This window comes from Homarus americanus, unplaced genomic scaffold (assembly GCF_018991925.1).
Source record: "Homarus americanus isolate GMGI-L3 unplaced genomic scaffold, GMGI_Hamer_2.0 scaffold25467, whole genome shotgun sequence".
Classification (NCBI taxonomy): Eukaryota; Metazoa; Arthropoda; class Malacostraca; order Decapoda; family Nephropidae; genus Homarus; species Homarus americanus.
In genome coordinates, this window is record NW_024732867.1 from 6,966,275 (window position 1) to 6,989,253 (window position 22,979).

The 22,979-nt window shown below is 36.7% G+C and overlaps 2 protein-coding genes across 6 annotated transcripts; one reads left to right on the top strand and one right to left on the bottom strand.

The window, feature by feature from the left end:
• Positions 1-115: 115 nt before the first annotated feature.
• On the bottom strand, positions 116-15,105 carry LOC121869174. 5 transcript variants are annotated; one of them, XM_042370391.1, is made up of 9 exons: positions 15,033-15,105; positions 14,678-14,762; positions 13,915-13,977; positions 13,053-13,215; positions 10,182-10,269; positions 6,456-8,363; positions 4,295-4,430; positions 2,164-2,279; positions 116-920 (listed from the first exon to the last, which is right to left on the bottom strand). In XM_042370391.1, exons 2-9 carry the CDS (start codon positions 14,728-14,730, stop codon positions 694-696), a joined length of 2,754 nt encoding a protein of 917 aa, XP_042226325.1. In that variant the 5' UTR covers positions 14,731-14,762; positions 15,033-15,105; the 3' UTR covers positions 116-693. The 5 variants fall into 5 exon arrangements, with proteins under 5 accessions (XP_042226325.1, XP_042226321.1, XP_042226324.1 ...); XM_042370387.1 differs by having other exon boundaries at positions 10,182-10,281; XM_042370390.1 differs by having other exon boundaries at positions 10,182-10,281; positions 15,063-15,083.
• Positions 15,106-15,546: 441 nt separating this feature from the next.
• LOC121869175 (prefoldin subunit 6-like) lies at positions 15,547-18,490 on the top strand. The gene is made up of 4 exons (XM_042370392.1): positions 15,547-15,674; positions 16,683-16,753; positions 17,507-17,631; positions 17,881-18,490. The coding sequence occupies exons 1-4, from the start codon at positions 15,608-15,610 to the stop codon at positions 17,996-17,998; spliced, it is 381 nt and encodes a 126-aa protein (XP_042226326.1). The 5' UTR covers positions 15,547-15,607; the 3' UTR covers positions 17,999-18,490.
• Positions 18,491-22,979: the final 4,489 nt, after the last annotated feature.

A 22,979-nucleotide genomic window follows, 5' to 3' on the forward strand; every position in this document is an offset into this window, starting at 1 on the left:
TTCAATTCTGACTATTGGAGAGTTCCAGGATCCGGGGATTCCTGATAATGGGGAGATTTCTTTAGAAAACTCGTTGCTTCAAATATTTTAAGTTTGACATAAGAAATGGAGGAAGTGACAAGTCTGTAGATTATATTCATTTGCAGTTTACATTACACAACATAACAGTTAATGTTGATAACTTTGCTTATACATTATTATGAAGTTCCAGTTTAATAGTAATGTACATCATTTGCAGTAAATTAAAAAATCACAAAGTTTAGTAATATGTGTAAGTAACATTTAAAATTGGGGAACTATTCCTACTGCCACTATGATGGTTAACTACTGTTAACATAATCACACAACATGCCATAATAATATTCTCTTGTCATTGGCTAATGATTTATTTGCTCCAACCACCTGCAGGATTTTGGGGAGGATATTTTTTCTTAGGGGTGAATCTTCCACTATACATCAACAGCATCGTTTATGGCCGCTTTCCATGTCTGCACGGAGAGGAATGGGAAAATATTGTTCAATCTATGAAAGGTTTATCAGGAAGACAACCCTTTCATAAATCAGGATGTGTCTGTATTACAGTACAATACAGTGCTTCATTATTTCCTGCGGAGGCTTTCTAAATGTATTTGCACCCCATACAAATGTAAAACTGACTCGGGTTTATAATTATTCTTATGAAAAATGTCAAAATTAATCATAAAATCCAAAATCATCTTCATCAGAAGCCTCTTCCCCCCCTACACTGATGCCATATGATTCTGAATCAGATTCCAAATTTAACTGGAGAGCTGTTGATGCACGAGCCTTGCCCCCAATGCCAGTTCTGATGTTTTCCTTAGCTTGTACTGAAGTTGGTTTTAATGATGTGTCTTCAGGTGGGGATGACTGATGAGGGACACTGTTGCCTGATGGCTGGTCTGTAAATAATGAAAATGTTCACTTTACTTACAGTGTCTAATCTTATTCTTTATTTCCCACCTCATTAGTTTGTACAGTCACTCACTTCTCAGAGTTTCACTCGGTACATACTGTACGTACTTAATTTTTTACTTATAATAAATTACAACAGACAAAACAATATTTAAGTAAAAGTATAATTACTACAGGGTTGTACTTTAAAAAGTATCTTTTTAAAATTAAAGTATAGTAAAAGTCATATACAGTACTGTACTGTACGTACAATATCTGACTACATTGATCAATAATAGTCTTAAGCACTTAAAAGTAGACTCATACCAATAAATGAATAATTTTACCCCCTGGCAGAATAATTTTGTCTGGTGCAGAAGTAGGACTGATAACTCATCCCTGCAACACACACAAAGGTTGAAGCTCCCATATCCAGCAACTCCCCAAAAATGGCACAGTTTTTGCAAATTCATTTACCCGACAAACCTCCTAAAGAATGGTACAGTCGGATGGTAATGTGAACAAAAATTCTACTACCCGGCAAACCTCCCATCGAGCGGAAGCACTTTGTAGGTTTTACTGGTTGGCCACTAATGTTTCGGTGGAGTGCCAATCACTCCTGTTATTGAGTTCTTCTGTTTGAATTCACAACTGAGGTGTTAGAGTTTTATTCTACCCTTACTGTACTGCACCATGTGTCCCAAACATGTGTTTATAAACACGTTCAGGTGTACAGTAACCTGTTAGTACACCAGTACCTCATCATATGTGACTTCAACTCTCATGAATTCAGTTATCCACAAAACAACCTCAGAGGTTTTTATCTATTAAAATAACATACAAAGGTAAGATGTTAATTTTAAAAATCGCAGGCGTCTGCCATGATGTTACATCATGGCATTATGCTGCATTCCTCACGGCTGTTCTCTCCCGCCAGTTTCGTTTGAAAGTTCTCCAGCTTCACCTGCCAGTCTTGTCTGAGAGCAATTCTAATGTTAATTACAATTGGCGTGGCTCCCAAAAGGCCAACTGGTGGTAGTGCATCTGGTGTAAAGAGAGTGAAGAAAGTCATGATTCTGACACAGAAAACTGAAGTGTAAGATAAACTTGACAGAGGAAAATCTTGGACCATTCAATGTGGTTTTCAAAACAACTGGTATACTATATAAAGAAAGGTATTTGGCAATGGATTCTATTGTCCATCCAAATAAGGCAGATACATAGGACGCTCATAAAACTCACACTGCGTACCTTTTTTATTTTTCAGTGCTGTTTGTATGGCGGCCTCCACACTGTCCACACTGTCTGTATCAGTCTCTGGTGGCCGAAGAGATGGGATGCTGGAGGCAAATGGCTTGAAAGTTGGCCTGTCAAGGAAAATCTTAATGTAATTTTATTTTAAGATTGACATGATTTTTTTTAACAATTCATATGTTTGTTGTGTTACCAAGACACAAATAAAAGATAGGTGTTTGTCTTGGAATTGGAAAATTGTGTTTAGCTCCTTAAGTAATGCACATCCAGAATAACAGATATAAACACCAAAAATCACCATTAAAAAATTATAAGTGATGAATACTGAGAGTTGTAAAATGAATGAAGTTACTTCAAGAGTAATTACAACAAGTACAGTACAGTAAGTCTCCATTGAACATTAATCATTTGAATGAATCCACACTATAACGAAAACAAGTTTTTACTAACCATTTGCCGATTAATGAAAATGTTCTACTATTACGAAAGGTAAGTGACCCCCACCTTTCTCACCACTAGCTCCACCATCACCACCTCTATTATCACCACCTAAATCATTATTTCACCCCCCTCCCTCCCTCCCACCTACTGCATCTCACTCATTCTACTATGACTGTCATTCTTGACAGTACAATACAGTGAGTTCTGCTATAACGCGTGTTTTGATAACGCGAATTTGCTCTAACGCGATTTATGAATTAGGAACGATATTTGTATAACGCGAACGCTTGTTTGCTATAACGCGAACGCATGTTTGCTATAACGCGATTTTTGCTTACTATTTCTCCAATTTTGTGGTATTAATTGTGAATACGGTAAAGAAGAATATCTCCAAGAAGTGTTCTGGTGATAGAATTCCCGGTGATGATCGTAAAAGAAAGGATATAACACTTGAAGAGAAGCTCGATGTTATCAACCTCAAAATCACCCTTCTCCACCATCAAGTTACATTCATATTTTTTCAAGGTAAAGTGTTACATTTACTGTATGATTTCATTATTAGATATGAATGTAACATTTATTTAGACTGTGCTATCCTTTGTGTTAGGCTAACTACTAAATTTTTTCGATTTCGAGTAATCTGCACTTAACCCTATTTTCTCCATAAGCCCTGTTATTTCTATTACGCGATTTTCTATAACACGATATTTTACAAGAACACAATTATCGCGTTATAGCAGAACTACCTGTACTGTACAATGTTTATTTTTTATTTTCATTCCATTATTTAAAATTTATGTAGTATAATGTGGAAGGAATATGACATTGTTCATTTATACTTACACCTAGGACCTTTGCAACCAAAAATTTTGTAAGCATAGATAAATTTAATTCTATATACTACTACAGTCTCTCCTCGACTTACGACAACCCGGACACACGACGGCAGTGGTCGTATAAAATATTTTTCACATTACGTATTTTCGAGTCCCGAAGTTAGTGGTCGTGCTGTGTACTGACAAAATTTTCGTTTGTAATTCCCTTTAAAATGGCTGGCAAGTGTAAAAGTGAGAGTTCTCATGGTGCTGAGAAGAAAAAAGAGACACCCATTTTAGAATTTCTATGTATTATTTTCGCCTTTTCGACTTACGACCTGGTCGTCGGGAAGGAACCCCGTCGTAAGTCAAGGAGAGACTGTATATATATTTTACTGCAAAAAATAAAAGATAAATAATAATAATAGAGCACAACAAACACAATTCCTGGAGCTCATTTTAAATCTGAAACTATGTAGATTCTTGAACATCACGGACTTATTAACTTTGACAAAATCCTGAAGCAAGGCAAGAGATAAGGCAACAGTTAGAGATCTCATGTAACTTACACACAAACAAGCAATGAAGTGTAAAAAACTGTCCCCCAGGAATCATTGAGCTAAATGGGTGTGGCAGTCAAGTGGATACAACACTTGTCTCCTGTCCTAAAGGTTGCTTGTGTGATTTTGGGAATGCCCAGTCCACCTTGCAGTACCTGACTGTATAGTTGGGGATGAGAAGGTAGCCAAGTGCAGTGCTGGCCATGTTGCCTCCTTGTGTACTGAAAGCTTAAGTGTGCAGCAGCCTCACTGTTCCTAACAGGTCATCATGCCTATGGGATCCACTTTCGTGATGCAGGAATTTCAAGTTACCTTGTTGGTTGAGTCTGCTGCTGTGATATGATAGCAGACATGTGCCCCTCAACATCATCACTCTCACTGTCTGTTCTCGGTGAGGATCCTGCACTCACTCTGGTGTTCCCCACCAGATTCTTATATGCTGTTGAAGCTGTTGAAATAAAACAGGACATACATCACTCTCTTAATAAACTATGTAATAAAGGCTACCTTACAACTATGTTACTTTAAGAAAATGTCTACATTATAATTCTGTCTAATGAGAAACCCTGTATTATATCTTCACAGTATAAAAGAAATGTAAATACTGTATACATAATGGTTTCAAATTAAGAGTCACAATACTTTACTCAGGATACCAATAGTATACAACTCTACATAATAAATCATCCAGCTGTCACAGCCTGATTCTGAAATGGTCCTTCTTCAGCTGTATATCACTCTAAAGTATGAACGTATGTGCTCTCTATGTACATTGTGTGTATTCTTGTACAATACTCTTTATGACCTTTGTGTGTACTATACCTTTAAGGTTTATGCATTACATTGTGTGTATACCTGTAATGTCTATGTACTTCGTTTGTATACCTGTACCACCAAACAGAGTATGATAACTCTTGCTGTACTTTACATGCAGGAGCACAGTACAGTATACAGGGAGTTCTGCTATAACGCGTGTTTTGATAACGCGAATTTGCTCTAACGCGATTTATGAATTAGGAACGATATTTGTATAACGCGAACGCTTGTTTGCTATAACGCGATTTTTGCTTACTATTTCTCCAATTTTGTGGTATTAACTGTGAATATGGTAAAGAAGAATATCTCCAAAAAGCGCACGTCTTGAAGAGAAGCTCAATGTTATCAACCTCAAAATCACCCTTCTCCCCCATCAAGTTACATTCATATTTTTTCAAGGTAAAGTGTTAAATTTACTGTATGATTTCATTATTAGATATGAATGTAACATTTATTTAGACTGTGCTATCCTTTGTGTTAGGCTAAATACTAAATTTTTTCGATTTCGAGTAATCTGCACCTAACCCTATTTTCTCCATAAGCCCTGTTATTTCTATTACGCGATTTTCTATAACACGATATTTTACAAGAACACAATTATCGCGTTATAGCAGAACTACCTGTACCCTCATTTACTTTTTCAAATCTTGGTTGCTTTATGACATGTGTGCAGTTATATTTTTTTCTTTTTAACAAACCCTGTTAATTTGCATGTAGACAATGAAATATGACACATCAAGAATAACAGCCTGTGAATAAGGCGTTAATTTACTCCACAATATAGTATAAATGTACCAGTTTTCTTTTAATGGTAAGAAACCAAGAGGCATAGTGTAAGAGACAGTAGAGTAAATGTTGTTAGTGGTAGGCTTTATCCTGCATGGTGTGTGGTGATGGCAGGACTGGTCTTCACATATTTTCTCAGAGTCGTCATGAGTGATTCATATAGATACCAAACTCGGTATTAGTCAATTAGAATACAGATAAGTAAAATATTAGGTCACCATGGAGGTGAGCTTGGGTATAACTTTTGGAATTTAGAAAAGCTTCATTATACAGTACATAGGTTTAGGAAAAACAGTAATCATGGAGAGTATGAACGTTGTCCACATAATAAAGAAGATCGGGTGTAATGATGTTTCATTGGTTTATCCCGATACAGTATTACCTAAAACCTCATATTACAAAATGTCAGCATTCACAAATTGAGGACACACTGCTAAAGACGACAGTATGTTGGTGCACCTCACCCCTCCCTCTTCTTACACCACAACACCTCGTAATACTGCCACCATCAAGCTGATAACAGAAAGAACCCAATGACACTCTATTTTGTAACTTGTATTAAAATTAAAACCATTCTTGATATGCTTACAGTCAGAGGCAGAAGTGAAATGCTTATCTAGCATCAGGCTACTATTGTGAGGTTACTTAGAATCATTCTGGGAATTTTACTATGATGTATACAAACATAAAGCTGCCACATCTCACATAATGCACCAACCACTGTAACAGATGGAACTGTGCGTGACGGTACAGTGTTTACCTTCACTACAGTACATTATATACCTGAACTGTCTATGTTCTGTACTGTACATCTGACAATTTTACTGTTCTATCTAAAGTTGAAGGAGCACTTATGAACCATCTTACTCACCAGTAACTGGAATATCACGATCAAAGAAGTCTTGCTCATCCTCCTCCTGGTCTTGTGATGCAGCCTTTGAGTGTGAGGCCATGGAGACTTCTGATCCTGTCAATGATAGTTTTTCAGAATTATTTTTATCTCTAGTGGGAGGTTGATGGGTTAACTTCTCTGGGGAGATTAGTACAGAGGAACTGGGTCGTACACCTTGAGAGTGATGTGGTGACCTCTTAATTTCATCTTTTCTGACCACACGAGTTGCTTCTTTGTTTATATGAACAGCAGATGATTCCAGTGTGTCCACGTCAGTCTCTATTACTCTGGGATTCATGGTGTCTGATGAAACCTTGAGCATATCCTGTTCCTGGGTTGACGTTGCCACGATATCATTGCGAGTGTTGCCAGCTGGTGACAGGGAGGAGTTATTATTACTATTTGACTTGTTTGGTAATGCAGAATGATCATTACTGGTTATTAAAAATATGCTGGAGTCACCATAGGCTGTGGGTAACACCTCATTATGGACAGGGAATGATTCACTGCTTTTCTTGTGATATTCATGGACTGATTTTTCATCAAGTTCACCATCTTCAATGCTAACTTCATTTCCTGTGTGAGATATTGTTTCTATGCTTCCACCTCCAAAGGTGTTCGTATTTGTTTCAATTATTTTTGTCCTGTTGTCATTTAATTTATGTCTTGCAGATAAGTTATTTGAACTTTCTTCCCCTTGCTCCATATTTTCGTTTCTTGTATATAATTCATTATGGGCAGTGCTTATGCTTTGCTGTTCCTGTAATAGTTGACTGTCTGTGCCTGAAGGAATTTGTTCAACTGATGCTTCCTCTGGGATAATGTCCTGTTGTTCAACTATGTCTTGGGTGGCCTCAGACTCCTCTCCTCTAATACCTCTTCCTGATCCTCTAACTGTATTAAAGGTCTGAGTGACAGTTTGATGGTTATTCCCTGTTTCCCTCCCTACAGAGTCAATGTCTGTAGCTTCAGATAATTTGTGTACCGAAGGAGTTATATGCGTGAAAGACTCGTGAAAGGATGATTGGAGACCAGACTGATAAGAATTATTCATTGCATCTGGAACACCATGGATTACATTGTGTGATGGAACTGCAGATAAACCATGTGATGAATTGACAGACAAAAATGGAGTTTCCTTATCTGTTAGGTGCGCAAGGCTCATGGCATTATCCGTCTCTGCATCTTGTGAGCCACTTAAGGGTTTTAGAAGAGAATTATTATGGTGGGATGGCTGGAGCTGTGGTTGTTGAGTTTGTAAGTTCTGTGTTATAATGTAATTTGGATAACACACAGCCTGTTGTGGGGTAATACCAGGAACACCAGAAATTGAATCTCTAGAGGAGTGCACTACCAATGGTTGGCTCTGTAAAGTTTGGCCAAGTTCCTGGTGATGCATAGGATTATAATGACTGGAATCATGTGACATAATTGTGGCATTTTGCATTTCAGATAAAGATTGACTAATTTCTCCAGACTGTGAGGAATCCCTTATGGCTGACACAGAACTTTCTTCAGCAATCAGATTTTTAATGTAATTAGATTGAAAAGATGGAGTAGAGAATTGATTTGATCTTTGTGTTGCATCAGTTGGCATATTAATATTAGTTTCTGGATATGTCTGTGCATCTGTGATAGGATTGGGAGATCCCTGAGGGCCAAATGTTTGGAGATGAGGTCTGGCTACATTTAATGGCTGTTGTCCATAAGTATGAGGACTTGTCTGAGCAGGAGGTACAAAGTTTACTGGAGGCTGTACAGACCAGTAATGTGATGTAGACACTACTGGTGATATATGTGGTTGTGGAGTGGCAACGGATCTGAAGAGAGGCAGGGTGGAGACAGGAGTACTGGCTCTCTGAGGCACGATCCCTCTACCTGCTCTTCCTGAAAAAAACAAGGAAGGCTGTTAGGGTCAACTCTAGACATTACGAGAAATGGTCCTGGAAATTCATAATTATAAATGCTTTGTTTTTTTAATCATGAACATATTAATTCTCATTAATTGTGTGAATGCTGAGGTGATATTAAAGAGTTTCATCGGATATACTTACTGTATACGAATAGGTTTTATTTAATGCTATTTTGAGTGATGATTTGGCTCCTTTCATCAGTTAGACAATATTCAAAACTTGTGGACAAGGTTATGTGGTTATCATGATATACAGTATTGTACACTACAATGATATCTACACAGTCTTATTATGGTATTTTGGATATCTTTAGGAACAACAGTCTTACTTTACTTTATGTGTTATCAACAAAGGATAAATAAGTTTAGGATACTATACAATATACAATAATAACTTTCACAATGGTTTTTCCAGAACCATTTGGCATGTGTGAACAAATTCTGAAGTACAGTAGTGCCAGCACCACTGTCTAGAGGCTACTGGGCTTTAATGCCTTACATTTGATGGAACAATATAATGCTATGGAGCAGCTAACCCCTGACACTGTGTGCCTGCCTAGACTTAATGCTCTCCTTAGCAACACTGCTCCACTTAGAAACACAAATGTGTGTATGCAATTTTTGTCCCCTATAAGGTTTTTATAAGCAAATGCTTTGTACAGCAGCACCTCTCAGCTAAAACGAAAATAAGTCACAGCATATGAAGCAACAGCAAGAGAAGAGAGAAAGTTTCTATATTATTAATCACAGAATGTTGTCTTGTTGAAGTGATTTGCCAATCTTGGATAGTCCAAGTGCAATGTAATGCTTGTTATATTACAGAAAACTACAGGAAGATCTTGTATTTCACGAGTTTTATAGATGGGAAAAATTGAACCAAATTCAAATTTACCAAATGCAAATACATAAACTAATGGGAAAATAACAATATAGACTGGTTACTCTACATCAACCTCTGATTTTCCCATTTATAACCTCCAAATGATACAAATTCTGTCTTTATTGACCTGATTGTGCTTTCCTGAAACTAGTTTTTAGGCCTTCCTCAAGTAACTTAACCACACACTGCTTATCCTGCATCAAGTATTTGGCAAACTTAACTCCTTTATGATAGTCCCACTTCTCCTTTTCCTTATTTGGCTGCTTAGGTGGGTCTGTCCCACCCCCACCAGCACCAGTAGGACCCCCAGTAGAGGTAGAGGCCATTATCTTGACTCGACAGGTGGAAGCACCACCCAAAAAAGCACACAATAACAGCCCGGGCGGTCGCTAGGATGGGCCAGGCTACAACACGGTAATTGCATTCCTGTAAACCTCTTTTACGTTCACAGACAGCAATTCGATCACAAGAAAGCTTCTCGGAAACATTCTTCTTACCTTGTCTTTCCGTATTCATAGCTAACACAACAAAATTGGAGAAAATAGCAAAAATCACGGAAATTGACAGAAACCGCACGATTCAACTGATCGCGTGATGTAAACAGAGAGCGCTGGTGTAAGCCGTTATTAGTCCTCACTGCGAAACATTCTTTTTACTTATTCTTTTCATACAGTATTTATGGGTAACCTGCAGATGCTTTAGTCTGGACACTGTGGCTGGTAAAATGGTGTACAAAATATAGAACACTGAAACTCAAAACCATGGTTGGCAACACATGGTTGGTAAGGGACTGCTATATGATATTATATCATCAACAAATATATAATGTATACTGTACAGTACTGTACAGTATTGGTATGTATATAACAGAAAGGTGGATATATTCTTTAAGACTTAACGAGAAATTGCTTACCTGAACTTTGAAAGTTATGATACCGATCATCTTGTCCTGTGTACTGAAGACCAGGGTAAGTGTTGGCTATCTGCATCTCATACTGACGCTGAAATAGGTCCTGTAAGGTGAGTCAGTTTCTGGTATTGAATTTAATTGAAACTGTTTATCTAGCCAGAAAAACACAGATACAGAGTGGATAATAATAACAATACAGTATTAATATGGCTGAGCCAGTTGAGAACCTGGGCTCTCCTGTAGGCACCTGATATATACTGTACATTTATCTCAAGGAAGTAATATGTACAGGAAGTTACATCACATTTTTAGGTCACTGAAGGTTCTACTGAATATTAAAGATACGGTTTTAATGGAAAAATCCTGGTAAGAGTTTCAGATTATATAGCAAGTTTGAAAACATCACAAAGATGAATTAATATGAATTGAGAAAAAACTTTTGGTGAATGGGCAAGAGAAGAGATTTTGTGTATCAGTAGTCACAGAATGTTATATTGGAGATTTGGTATTACTGATTAAACCTAAGAAAAGGACCTACTGGAAATAAGTACAGTAGTTGATGGTTTTGTTGGCTGTCCATAGTTGAATTATCCCACTGTTTACCACTGTTTGTATATCTGCTGCAGTCTAGATACATGTTTTGTATACCTACACTGTGTATGTTTTCTGTGTGAGACAATATGACACAATGGACGATAGATTTTTGAAAACCCGACCAAGAAACGGGAGTCATTTTGAAATTCATCAAATTCCTAAGTAAAGATACTTTTTGGAGCGAGTATACCTTTAATTGTCTATACATATACAGTACTGTACATGCTGAATTGTATACTGTATTGTCTAGACACATGATGAATCAATATAAACTTTGGAGATGTTCGGAGTACTTGGTTCTAACTACAGGAGCGAACTTAAACACCTGTAGAGTTCTGTAGGTTCTTATTAACGGAAATATACAAGGTGCGCTTACAAGCGCGGGTAGTCCTTACACTTCTATAGGGGTCAATTGACCTCTCTCTGACCTCTCAGGCGACATGTGGTAAGTGGTACATTAGCAGCTTCCAGATGTCGCCAGGCACATTTATCTAATAATAATAATAATAATAATAAACGGTTTATTAATAGAGTTGCAGCCAGTGGCTGAAAATATACAGACTTACATTTGATTTAGACAAGCGTGTGGTGACATGAAACGGGGGCATTGCCACACGCTGCTGACTAGAGAAGTAATGTATATATATATATATATAGAGTACATACATGGTATACCTACAACATACATAATATACTGTACATACAAACTTGTATAATAATTTTACTGAATAGAGACGTCTTGGAATAACCTGCCTGAGAATGTTGTGATGGCAGCTCATTTAAGACTAGATTTGACCAAGACTGGTGCTTGTTCTGGTACCATCTAATGACAGTACATATCCAGTATTTCCCAACAGTAGAAACAACTGACTGGCTCGAGTCAACCAGTGGCAAAGAAGATAAAAAAAAAGACAAAAAGTCATATACGTACAGTGATATCTCCATTAGCTCCAACAATTGGTGCAGAACACTTCCAGGAATGATAAATTTCAGGTTAACGAGACAACTCTCTCAAACCTGGAAAAAATCCCACATCCTTGAAATTTTTCCAGCTATGTACTGGGAAAAGTTTCTCGTAATTTTCTGGAAATTGTACATTACGTATTTCATCTATGGAATATGTTCCCAGAACCAGAACAAAATTTGGAGAGTTTCACAAACTTTCTCTGTATTATCCAGAATTACACAGTATTTCATCCTCAGAATTTGCCTCATACCCGGAAAAAATTTGGAAAAAGTTTCCGGAATTAAAAAAAAAAATGCGCCTGATTTTAAACCTCGGAGAAGGGTTCCCAAACCAGGAATTGAGATAAATTTTCTGTAAATTTCCAAGGAAATTTCAATTCTGGCTATTGGAGAGTTCTGGCTAAAGAGAGATTCCAGCTAATGGAGATAAATGAAGAGAAAGTACAGTACATAATGTGTGATTTAGGAGTGTGTGAAAGTGTAATGGATAACATACTACGTACACTGATGATATGTGGCGCCACGGTAATATACAAGAGCAGGAGGTTTATAGCCCTTTAGAGGTGATATCTGACAAAAGTGGAGTGAGTACAGTACTGTACAGTACTGTACAGTACAGTGCAGTACAGTGCAGTACAGTATAATGAATTGGATGGCTATGTTACTGGTATATTATAAGTAGTATTTACTTTAGGAAATAGTGATGTGAACAGTACTGTAATACTGTATGGCTATATGAATGGCAGGAATACTACAGGAAAAGTAAACAAAGCTCATTTACATGATATGAGTGAATACAGTATAGTGTACAGATAAGGAAGGACCAAATGTGATGCAACAGACCAAGAAAAAAATGTATGGTAACTATCCATACAGAACAGTACTTGAGAATCGTTTTCTTGTTTATCATTATTTTACACCTGAGTTTATCAGTTTTTCAACTAAATAATGAGTAAAAGTATAAGGTGATAAAGTGAGTTCCATAGCTATAACTGCTTGTTAGAGTCACTGTGGATAGAGCACACTGTACACTAAGACCTCAGTATGCAAAGAAGCAGCTTGGCCAACACTTCCACTTGACTGACTGTATTTCCCCAACTGTTAAGTCAGGTATCCATTTACATCTACGGAGGTGGAGGGAGGTTGGCAGTACTCTGACAATGAACCAGTGTACTTTAAGACAAGAGGCAAGCACTGTATTCACTCAACTGTCAAACCCCTTAAAATGCACAGTTAGTTGCATTTAAAAACATTGATTATTCTGGCTTACAACACATTTAATAACTGACATTGTTTGATCACACTTATCAATACCTTTTTTAGTCGGAGTCTCTCTGTATGGGCAGCCAATAGTTGGTGTTCTCTTCTCACTGCATCAACTTGGGTGAGTAGTTTCTGGAAACGCTGAGTTGCTTCCAGTTCTTCACGTATGAGTTCCTTGTGTAGTTCCTTGATTTTATCCTGCAGTTCTTCATATCTGATTTATAAAAGAAAACTCATTACCCGCCATCCTTGGGTTAGCCTTTGTTTAATCAGCTTATTTGCCACTGTATGTATGTCAGTTTACGTATAGCAACACACAATAGTCCTATCACCTCTCCTGCTGCTCCATGAACCCAAACATTCAGACTCATGAATCCAAAGCATTTTTGGATAGAATAATACATCATTGTCTAATGCTTTGGGTTCACGAGTCTGAATCTCGGGGGTCGTGGAGCAGGAGGAGAGGTGACAGGACCCTTGTTCGCAACTGTATATACTGAGCCCCTATGAACTAGTACAATAATCTTACCATATATGTTATTTACCTATTCAATATCCTAACAAAAAAGTGCAAAGGGGGGCATCAAGTCTTTCATGATACTAATATTAATTAATTTATCTCAAGTAAACTTAAAAAAAAATATACAAATATCCTTCACATTACTGTATTATAATCCCTCATGCTACTACTAACTGTACAGTGGTGCATCTCAAAGATGTCTCAAAGGCTCTTAACCCATTGTGTACAAGGTCACTGTTGTGTTGAATGAAATCATCTAGCATTAGCCAAATAAAATATTATAAATGGTGTTCCTGTAGTGAAGGGGTTAGGCAGCATTGACACAAACTTCCTTCATATGAAATAGCTCCTGTGACCAGATCCTAATAGAGTAGTGTACCAGGAATAGGTTACCTCTTTTCTCTTCTATGGGTCTTCATTAACACTTTTTTCTCTAGCTGGAGACGATGGATCTCCCTGTTGGGAAGAGTGATAATAAACTACACACTACAGGATGTCCTGATATACTGTACTGAATGTGGTCTTAATAACAGCATCACACTTTATCAAAACAGGATAAAATGGCAGAACATTACAAACACTGAATCACATTTCCTTATGCTGTATTTTAATTAATTTTCATGAACTCTTTTATTAACAGTAAATTAAGTCCTGAAAAACTGATTTTACTGATTATAATACACTGTTTACCAACACTGATAGATAGATATAAAGATAGATATTGATAGATACACCTATATATATAAACTCAGACAGACAGACAGATAGATAAATAGGATAGACAGACAGACAGAAAGACAAATAGATAGACAGACAGACAGACAAATAGATAAGACAGACAGATAGATACCCATTTATTCAATAAAATCATCAAAAATGTTTACAAATGGTTCAGCATGTATACTGTACACTAGACTATGCAGGCTCATGTATACTGTACACTAGACTATACAGGCTCATGTATACTGTACACTAGACTATACAGGCTCATGTATACTGTATTGTGCTGTATAAGTACCATATATGCTGAAACAATGTTAACTTGTAAGATTTTACTGAAATACTGAACTATCTGACAATCTAGTTATCTATCTACAGAATTCTAACTTCCCAATATTTTACATTCAAAAATTCTTAAATAAAAAGACCCCCATACCTTTCCCTCACAGCTTTTTGGATTTCAGAAATTTGGTGATGATAATCCTCCATGTGGCCTGTCTCCCAGGATCATGGCTGGTAACCTATTTAGAACACACTAATAAAGCTTTAAACACGGGATTAAAATATATATAACAAAAATTTTACCACAATTTCAATCATAAAGAAACCAAAAGTAAATACAGTACAGTAATAATAAAATAATATGGTATAGATGCTCCTCTACTAACGAACGAGTTATGTTCCTGAGGCTTGTTTGTAAGTCCAATTGTTTGTAAGTTCAACTATCCTCTTGTAGATACCAAACATATTGTAAAAAATTAAAAGATTATGGATATTTAGTATAGCTATACCGTTTAATAAAGCCTTAAAACCTGGCTCACTCTTCACCTCTTGACACAGTGTTTTGTTTACACCTGAGTTGTCATGGTAACCACACTGAGGGAAGAGACTTTAGTCCTTATACTCACCTACCATAAGGTTTTAAAGTGATTACAACTTTATTTATTGTAAAATCGTTATGAATAAATTAATATTAAGTGAAAATTATTATTTGTTATTGTCTGGATGATTTAATAGTTTCTTAAAGGGGCTACGATATGTTTAATATTTATATTCCATGGTTCAGGAGCAAACGGAAAACAAAAATAATATATTTACTAATATTGAATAAAATATAAAACTTAACCTATGACCAAATAATATATAAATAATTATTACTTTATCACCTAACCATACAAACAATAATATATAATTAACTACGAATAGACTAATAAAAATAAGACCAATTAAACTTTTTCATTACTTTTCACTAAATTACTAAATAACTTTACACTATATATAACAAAATAAACCAATTCCACACCAAGTTAACAACCAGGTGTGTCAATAACCTCTTTAGGTGTGTAGTCCGTCGTCCTCCTCCACCATGGGTCCCGAATTACTACAGAAGAAACTAGAAGAGGAGGTAGAATACTATAAGAAGAGCCAAAAAGGTGTGGTAATGGTGAAAAACAAACTCACAGGTGTTAAAACAATCATGTAGGTGTTTAAATAATCATCAAATACAGTCAATAAGGGAAGTGACTCATCATCCATCTCATGTCACCTCGAGATATTTTTTGAGATTTTTATATTATTTATTTTGTTGATCTGGACTACTGTATAATGAAACATTTATTAATGAAAGATGAAGTAATACTCTGATGTAAGATTACCACATTTTTTGTTTACAGAAGATGGATGTGTGAGACTTGTAAGTTTGTGTTAATGGTAATAATTAAGAACAAGGGTCTAGGTTATTGAACTATACCTAATGAAACATCTCAATAGAGGAAAACTTATTTCTTATCCTATAAATAAAGATGTCACCGCTCTCTTTATGATGCTTAATGACTGAATGGTTCCCAGCGAGCGATTGACTGACCTTCCTCCTTTCAATATGAATCTACCTATCATACCTTTACCTCTATCCTAGCATGAATAATCATTGTATTGGCTGTTAGGTGGAATTTTTTTTGATAGGAACAAATAACTACTTCCCAGCCACAATCACCAAATATGATTAGCATAGATAAGGTAACTAACCAAAGCTATCTAACTCACTTATGAAAATTACAAATGCTCCTCATTTTTAGGGATAGTTTTGAGGTAAGAAAGAAGTTCTCTTTCATAGAAAATTTATCTAATTTACTTGTTAACCAGCACTTCTCTGTCACAGTACTATATATTACTAAAGATGGTATGAATCAAGTTAACCCAGCACCACTCACTTAACCCAACTTGACCAAACCTTCTGATTTTATAATTAAGTTTGGTCAGACTGGTATTAAATATTTATGAAGCTCGAAACTGCATCATTAACCAAGGCAGTGAGTGTATTCATAGTCAATTTTATTTCATACTGTACACACTGTACTGTGCTGTACTGAATTTTATTTCTTCATTTGATAGTTTTATGGCTGGTATTTTTATGATTATTATAAGGTTGATTTTATTTCCAGATTTGTCTAAGACCACCAATTTAAGGTCGCAGCTTGATGGTCAACTAAATGAAAATAAAGTTGTAAAAGAGGTAAGAGAAATGTACTGTACTGTAACCTGCTGTGTACAGTACAGGGACTTTCTGTTTCACATGTGAAATACTGCCGGGAGTTTTACACCGTATGATTCAATGGGATTTTGCCAGTAAACCAAAGGTGAACTCTCCATACAATCTTGTTGTCTTAGTACAATGAAACTTTCTGAAATGAATGGTTCAAAAATCACTTCTTTGCTCGGGTGACAAATTTGCCAGTGCATTAATCAACACTTCAATTCATACAGACAATTAATTCATAACTGTAATAAGTAATTTATTTGTGGTCGTTTATTGGTGGCAAGATAGATAGTGTTCATATTACTATACATGAAGCCTCTAAACACACTATATTATTCAACAACATTTTTTACAGTATTCATTTTACAACAATGATTATAAGAGTGTAGATTACCAGTAAATATTCTCACCAATACTGTATAAAACAATTTGGGTGAGATGCTGTTTAATAACTTTAGAGAGTTATATTTGGTTGAATTATACAGGATAACTTTATGAGAGCAGAATACACGTACAGCAGTGTAAAAGGTCTATATTGTATTATTTTATAATGATCAAGTTGAAGTTCTCTTAATTTATATTTTAAAGTAAAGCTGTTATGACTACTGTACAGTAATATACCTACTGGACAGTATATTAAGGATTTAGCATAATTGTTGGCATGTAAAACATATTAGCTACTGTACAGCAATATCTGAATATTGTTTCATTTCATGAATATCTTCACAGGAGCTGGATTTGATCAATGAAGAAAATGTGGTATACAAGTTAATTGGACCAGCCCTCATTCGTCAGGACCTGGAGGAAGCTCGGCAGAATGTCAACAAGAGAGTAGATTACATACAGCAAGAGATGTGAGTGTTTTGTAGTTGTTTCTACTAATTATTTATCATATGACTAATTTGTGGATCTTTTAATAGCTACATTAGTAAGGGCTGTTTGCTTCTCAAGCACTATGTAATTATTTGCACTAACAAACCAAAAATTAACTAAAAGGTTGTTAATATTTGTATACAACATATAAATGACCTTTATTTGTAGAGGCATTCATAGCAGGAGGGCGCAGGGACAACAAATACCTCTATCATTCTTTCCTTTTCCAGCAAACGTCACGACAACACAATGGAGAAGTTGGAAAAGGATTCTGAAAGCAAACGTGACAGCATTGGTAAACTCCAGCAGCAGATGCAACAGTTGATGATGAAACAAATGGGGAAGTGAGTTTCAAGTGTAAGATGCTCCCATCAGTCAGGTCAAGTGCTGCACTGGCCTTAAAATGGCCAGCCTGCACAAAGTGGGAGATGTCCACACGAACGCCATCTCATAGCCCCTTAAGTGTTGTACTTTACATTACAGCTTGGTCACTAGCTACTGCTTTTAATAAAATACCTCATACAGTCCATTAAATCTGATTACTGTATATTGTACTGTATGGTAGATTATTGTTTTATGTGACTGGTATGACAATTATGAATTTTTATGGCCAACTTTCACAGTCTATAAATAAATGCTTGAAATATTCATAGCTCTTCAATTTTACATTAGTGTTTACAGAACTCACTTATCAGTGCTTACAGTACCAAATAAAATATAATGGCTACAACTGTTTAAAGGTATTTCACTTATGTCCTGTTCACTAGAATATTCACAAGTTGTGTTTTTTGTCTTTCCTGGCAACTGTTTTCCTCTGGTAATAATACATGGATTAATTTACTTGTGGTTCTGTTAATATCCTTAGAGCACACAACTTTTGGTGGATGTATATAGCCTTAGTTGTGATACATTTTAACTCGTCTGTGAAGAACATGCCATTACTGTACAGTACGGTACTTCTGAAATGGCAAGATAATCATTGGAAAGGACAGTGGGACGAAGGTTTCAGCATGGCCTCTGTCCTTACCGAGTTAATTTTTTCTTTTCTTTTTTATGGGGAGACTCGGGGGTATAGAATTTGTTGATAGATTTGGATAAAATATACGTATATGCTATTATCAGACTATCGTAACTTAAAACAACAGAACTGTATTAGGATGATGCTTCGGGGTAGCGGTTATATCCAATAAATCTACATAGATTATTACAGTAGAACCAGTTATCCAGAGTCCAGTGGCTGGCAGATTCAACTAACCGGCACCAAAATGAACCACAGTATTAATAAAAATTCCTCCAAAATCAGCGAAATTCATAAGTTTGAATACCACGTGCACGGGGGATGAGCTGCCATATTTATTGATATGATAAACCATAAAATTTATACATAATACTGTACGTACTTGTATATCATAAAATACAATAGGAAATATTTTATGGCCAAAGAATTGCACCTTCCACAGTCAAACCTTCCTCTGGGACACATGACACAGTTCAGCCAGGCAGTCACCCAGCTGTGTGTGTCACATTGGACGGAAGCACAGTTATAGCCCACCACCTCAACAAATGTTCAGTTCCCACACATACACACCCATATTTCTCATTTTTCTTATTTCATATTTTATATTACACTTTCCAAGCTACATCATTTATATAGAGTAGAATAAGTCTTAGCTAAGTCCATTTTTCTGAGATACAAATTTGAGAGGTAAACCTGTAGCACTGTGCATTGTAGGGTCCTTAGAGTGATCAACTAACCGGGATATCTCTATCCGGCACCTCTCAATCCCCATAGGCACTGGATAATCAGGGTTCTACTGTACCTAATTAATATTGAAAATGATAGGTGGCCCTGAAGAACTCTTATAATTTTAATCTGGCCCTCCGACCTCAAAAGTTTCCCCACACCCCTGCTTTAGATAGATTCTTGGACACTATAGTAATATCTCCATTAGTCAGAATAATTGGTGCAGAATTATTGCAGGATTGCATTGAGAGATTTCCAGGTGTAGAGATGAATTTTCTCATCCCCAGAAAAAGTTGCACAAACCCAAAATTTTTCAGGGTATTGGGGAAAGTTTTCCAAGAGTCTAAATTACATAGACAGACAGATAGCTGTATTTATTTAAGCAAACACCACTGTACATGTAGAGTATATTGTAAATAATCAAAATATATTACAGTGGGGGTATGCTATAACGAACGGATCCTACTACGAATATTCCTATAACGAATGGTTTTACCTATAAAATTGAGAATGCTATAACGAAGGCAACTCCTACAACGAACGCGGATGAATACCGGACTATTTCGCCTGGCGCATGAATATTGTTGTACCGCGACCCACAACAAGAGCGTCAGGTGCCATCTTTGTCTCATTGTGTAGCCAGTGCACCACTGTTATTGTTGAAATTTCGTCTTTTGATGTGGAAATTCGCGTTATTTGTATAACTATTTTGTTATACAAGTATACAATTGTAACAATGAGTCGTCCAAAGCGAGTGAGAAAGCTAATAACCCTTGAAACTAAGAAAGAAATTGTAAAGAAACGTGAGAATGGAAGAAGCATTGCGAAACTTAGTGATGAATATGGGATGGCTAAATCGACTATATGTACGATTTTGAAGAATAAAGAGGAGTTAAAAACTGTGCAAGTGGCTAAGGGAATCTTTAGACTTAGCAAAGCAAAGTGTAATGTGATTGAAGAGATGGAAAATTTACTCTTAGTGTGGATAAAGGAGAAAGAAATGGCAGGTGATAACATTAGTGAAGCTATACTTTGTGAGAAGGCTAGAATTGTTTGAGGACCTTAAAGCCAAGACTCCCAGTGGAAGTGATAGTGATGTGCCAGTGTTTAGGGGTACCTGCATGCTGAATAACACTAAGGTAAGATAAAGTACCATATTTTTTACATTTTCCACAGAATTTTTTCAGTGTTAAGTGGTTGTATTTGGGGGCCTGGAACGGATTAATCCTATAACGAACGAATGCTATAACGAACGAGGTTCTGGAACCAATTACGTTCGTTATAGCATACCCCACTGTACTGTAGTATACACTATACTGTACTGTACTCATCAGCAGATGCGGTCATCTTGAGCTTGTGATACAGGCAGGCCAAATGGTGATATGATGTTACAGGATGACCTGCGTTTGTCCTGTACTGTTATCATTAGTGTTTACTGATATAATAGTGCTTAATCAAGGCATTGTAGCTAGGTTAGACTCATTACTGTAACCACCAGGCTAATGGGCCACGCTGTGAGGTGTTAAATTTTCATTTGACTTTTATTTCCTGGTTTGGCAATACAGTACAGTATTTTTGGTTGTAACTTAATTATTGGTATTATTTTTATTTATTCCTCACATTTACTGGGACTGTATACGGTATATTATTTTAAGGAAACTACTGGAGGAAAATACACACAAGTTTTATCTTAGGTACTCACTGTTAAAATAGGGGATGTGTCTTATACGCTGTAAAATATGGTCCTGTATTTTGGGTGTTTTTTATATCCGTATTTATCGTTTGTCTACATTTAGTTCATCAGCCGCCGCAAGATATGGACAATCAGCTTTATCAGACAGGTGGTCTCCCCTTTAATCCAGGTCTTTGAGGGTTCAACTGTTCTTAAAATACAGTGAACCCTCACTTTACGCGGTCAATTGAACCCACGGCGGCCCGCGTAAAGTGAGAAACGCGTAAAGTGAACAACATAACATACGGGATTAATTGAAATGGAGACCGGGCCGACCCCCAAACTCCACTTTTTCAGACACAATACCTACGTTGTAGTAAAAATAACTTCTTAATTTTATGATGGTATGCACACACAATTAATAATTAAGAGAAATATCAATAATATTAGGTTTTTTAACACTTACATTAGTAGAAATGATGGCTGGGCACACGGGGATGGGGGGTTGGTTCCGAGGCAGAGGGCAGATTATTGGCCCTCACCTGTATCACTTGTATCAATTGTATCACTATCCACCACAGAGGCTTGCAGGGCCTCTTTGTCAAACCCCTCAATGTCCATATCCTCACTATCATTATCACTATCACTGACTTGGGCCGGCTGTGGTGGGTGGCTGGTGAAGACTCGGTAATGTTTTGATGACTGGGCGACCTTGTGTGCACCCTGCTCGCGCCGCCCTCCGCGTATAAGGGTACACACACCGCGGAAAGTGAGCATTCCGTGTTCGGCAGGGCACCGCGTAAAGCGAGGGTTGACTGTAATGTAAAAACAAAATATATTAATGGCCCCCAATTTTTTTTTTACATATGTACAAAAAATGTAACCATTCCCCATCATCAGCAAATAATATTCACGGATTTAGGAATTTGCAGCCATTTTGAGACCCAAATCCCCGGAAAATTTAAGGGCATGTTGTACAGTATTATTAAGAAACAAGATAAGGATTACCCGGTACATGCATCATAAAATGATAATTAAAAAGGTTTTCTTCATACACAAGTGTACTCTCAAAATCACTTGATGGTACTGTACTGTACTTTAATTTTAGCAAACATAAAAGCAATTGTTAGTGGAAACTTGTTAGAGAGGATGGAAAATGGTCATATAATGATGAACATGTTAAAGTTTGGATCATCCACTAATTTCAAGTAGTACTTGCGTTCCCAGTAACTTGTCTTCTCTTTGCATTTCTTTGTTTTCTTTTAACTTATACAGTGGTTACATTTCTCTTTAATATCCTCTATAGGTATTATAATTTTGCATGCCTAATGTTGGATTTTATATGGTAAGCTCCAACCTGTCCTGTAACCAACGAGGCAGTATTTACCTGCTTCAAGGATGGTACCCTGTCAGGGGCGTATCCAGAGGGGGGTTCTGGGGGTCTGGACCCCCCTTTTCATCAGAACATTCCAATACCTTTTCCTTAATGCAGTATTGTACTCCGGCATTTTTGTATAGTAAAATTTCATTACTATACTAGTGACCTCAGAATATTTCCTAATATCAATTGCACCTGAACTTAATATGGCCTCAAAATGCCCGTGATATTGGTCAGGTTTCAAAAAGTTTTCTGGAGGGGCTTACAGTGCCCCCCAGCTGCTCACCATGTTCCTCCACCCACAACTTCTTGGACCCCCCACTGTTGTCTAGATCCGTCCCTGCCTGTGCAGTACTGTATTGAGTTTTCTGTTTGTATGTTTTTTTTAACCCTCTCAGCCCCGGAGCCTGAGACACATACGTGCATGAAAACTTACGCTCAGCCTCGGAGGTTTTTGCCCAAAAATCTTTGATTTTATTTTTTTAGGGCTCATTTCACTGCCATGGAGTTGTTTTATGAATTGGAATGGGATCTC

Bases quoted from the DNA above. Each gene is read 5' to 3' on its own strand.
- LOC121869174 (XM_042370387.1), bottom strand. From the start codon at position 14,730: ATGGAGGATTATCATCACCAAATTTCTGAAATCCAAAAAGCTGTGAGG. The intron at 13,978-14,677 runs GTATGGGGGTCT...TCTTCCCAACAG, and splicing joins CAAAAAGCTGTGAGGGAAAG to GGAGATCCATCGTCTCCAGC. The intron at 10,282-13,052 runs GTATTGATAAGT...CTCACCTTACAG, and splicing joins AGAGACTCCGACTAAAAAAG to GACCTATTTCAGCGTCAGTA.
- LOC121869175 (XM_042370392.1), top strand. From the start codon at position 15,608: ATGGGTCCCGAATTACTACAGAAGAAACTAGAAGAGGAGGTAGAATAC. The intron at 15,675-16,682 runs GTGTGGTAATGG...TTTTATTTCCAG, and splicing joins CTATAAGAAGAGCCAAAAAG to ATTTGTCTAAGACCACCAAT. The intron at 17,632-17,880 runs GTGAGTGTTTTG...TTCCTTTTCCAG, and splicing joins GATTACATACAGCAAGAGAT to CAAACGTCACGACAACACAA.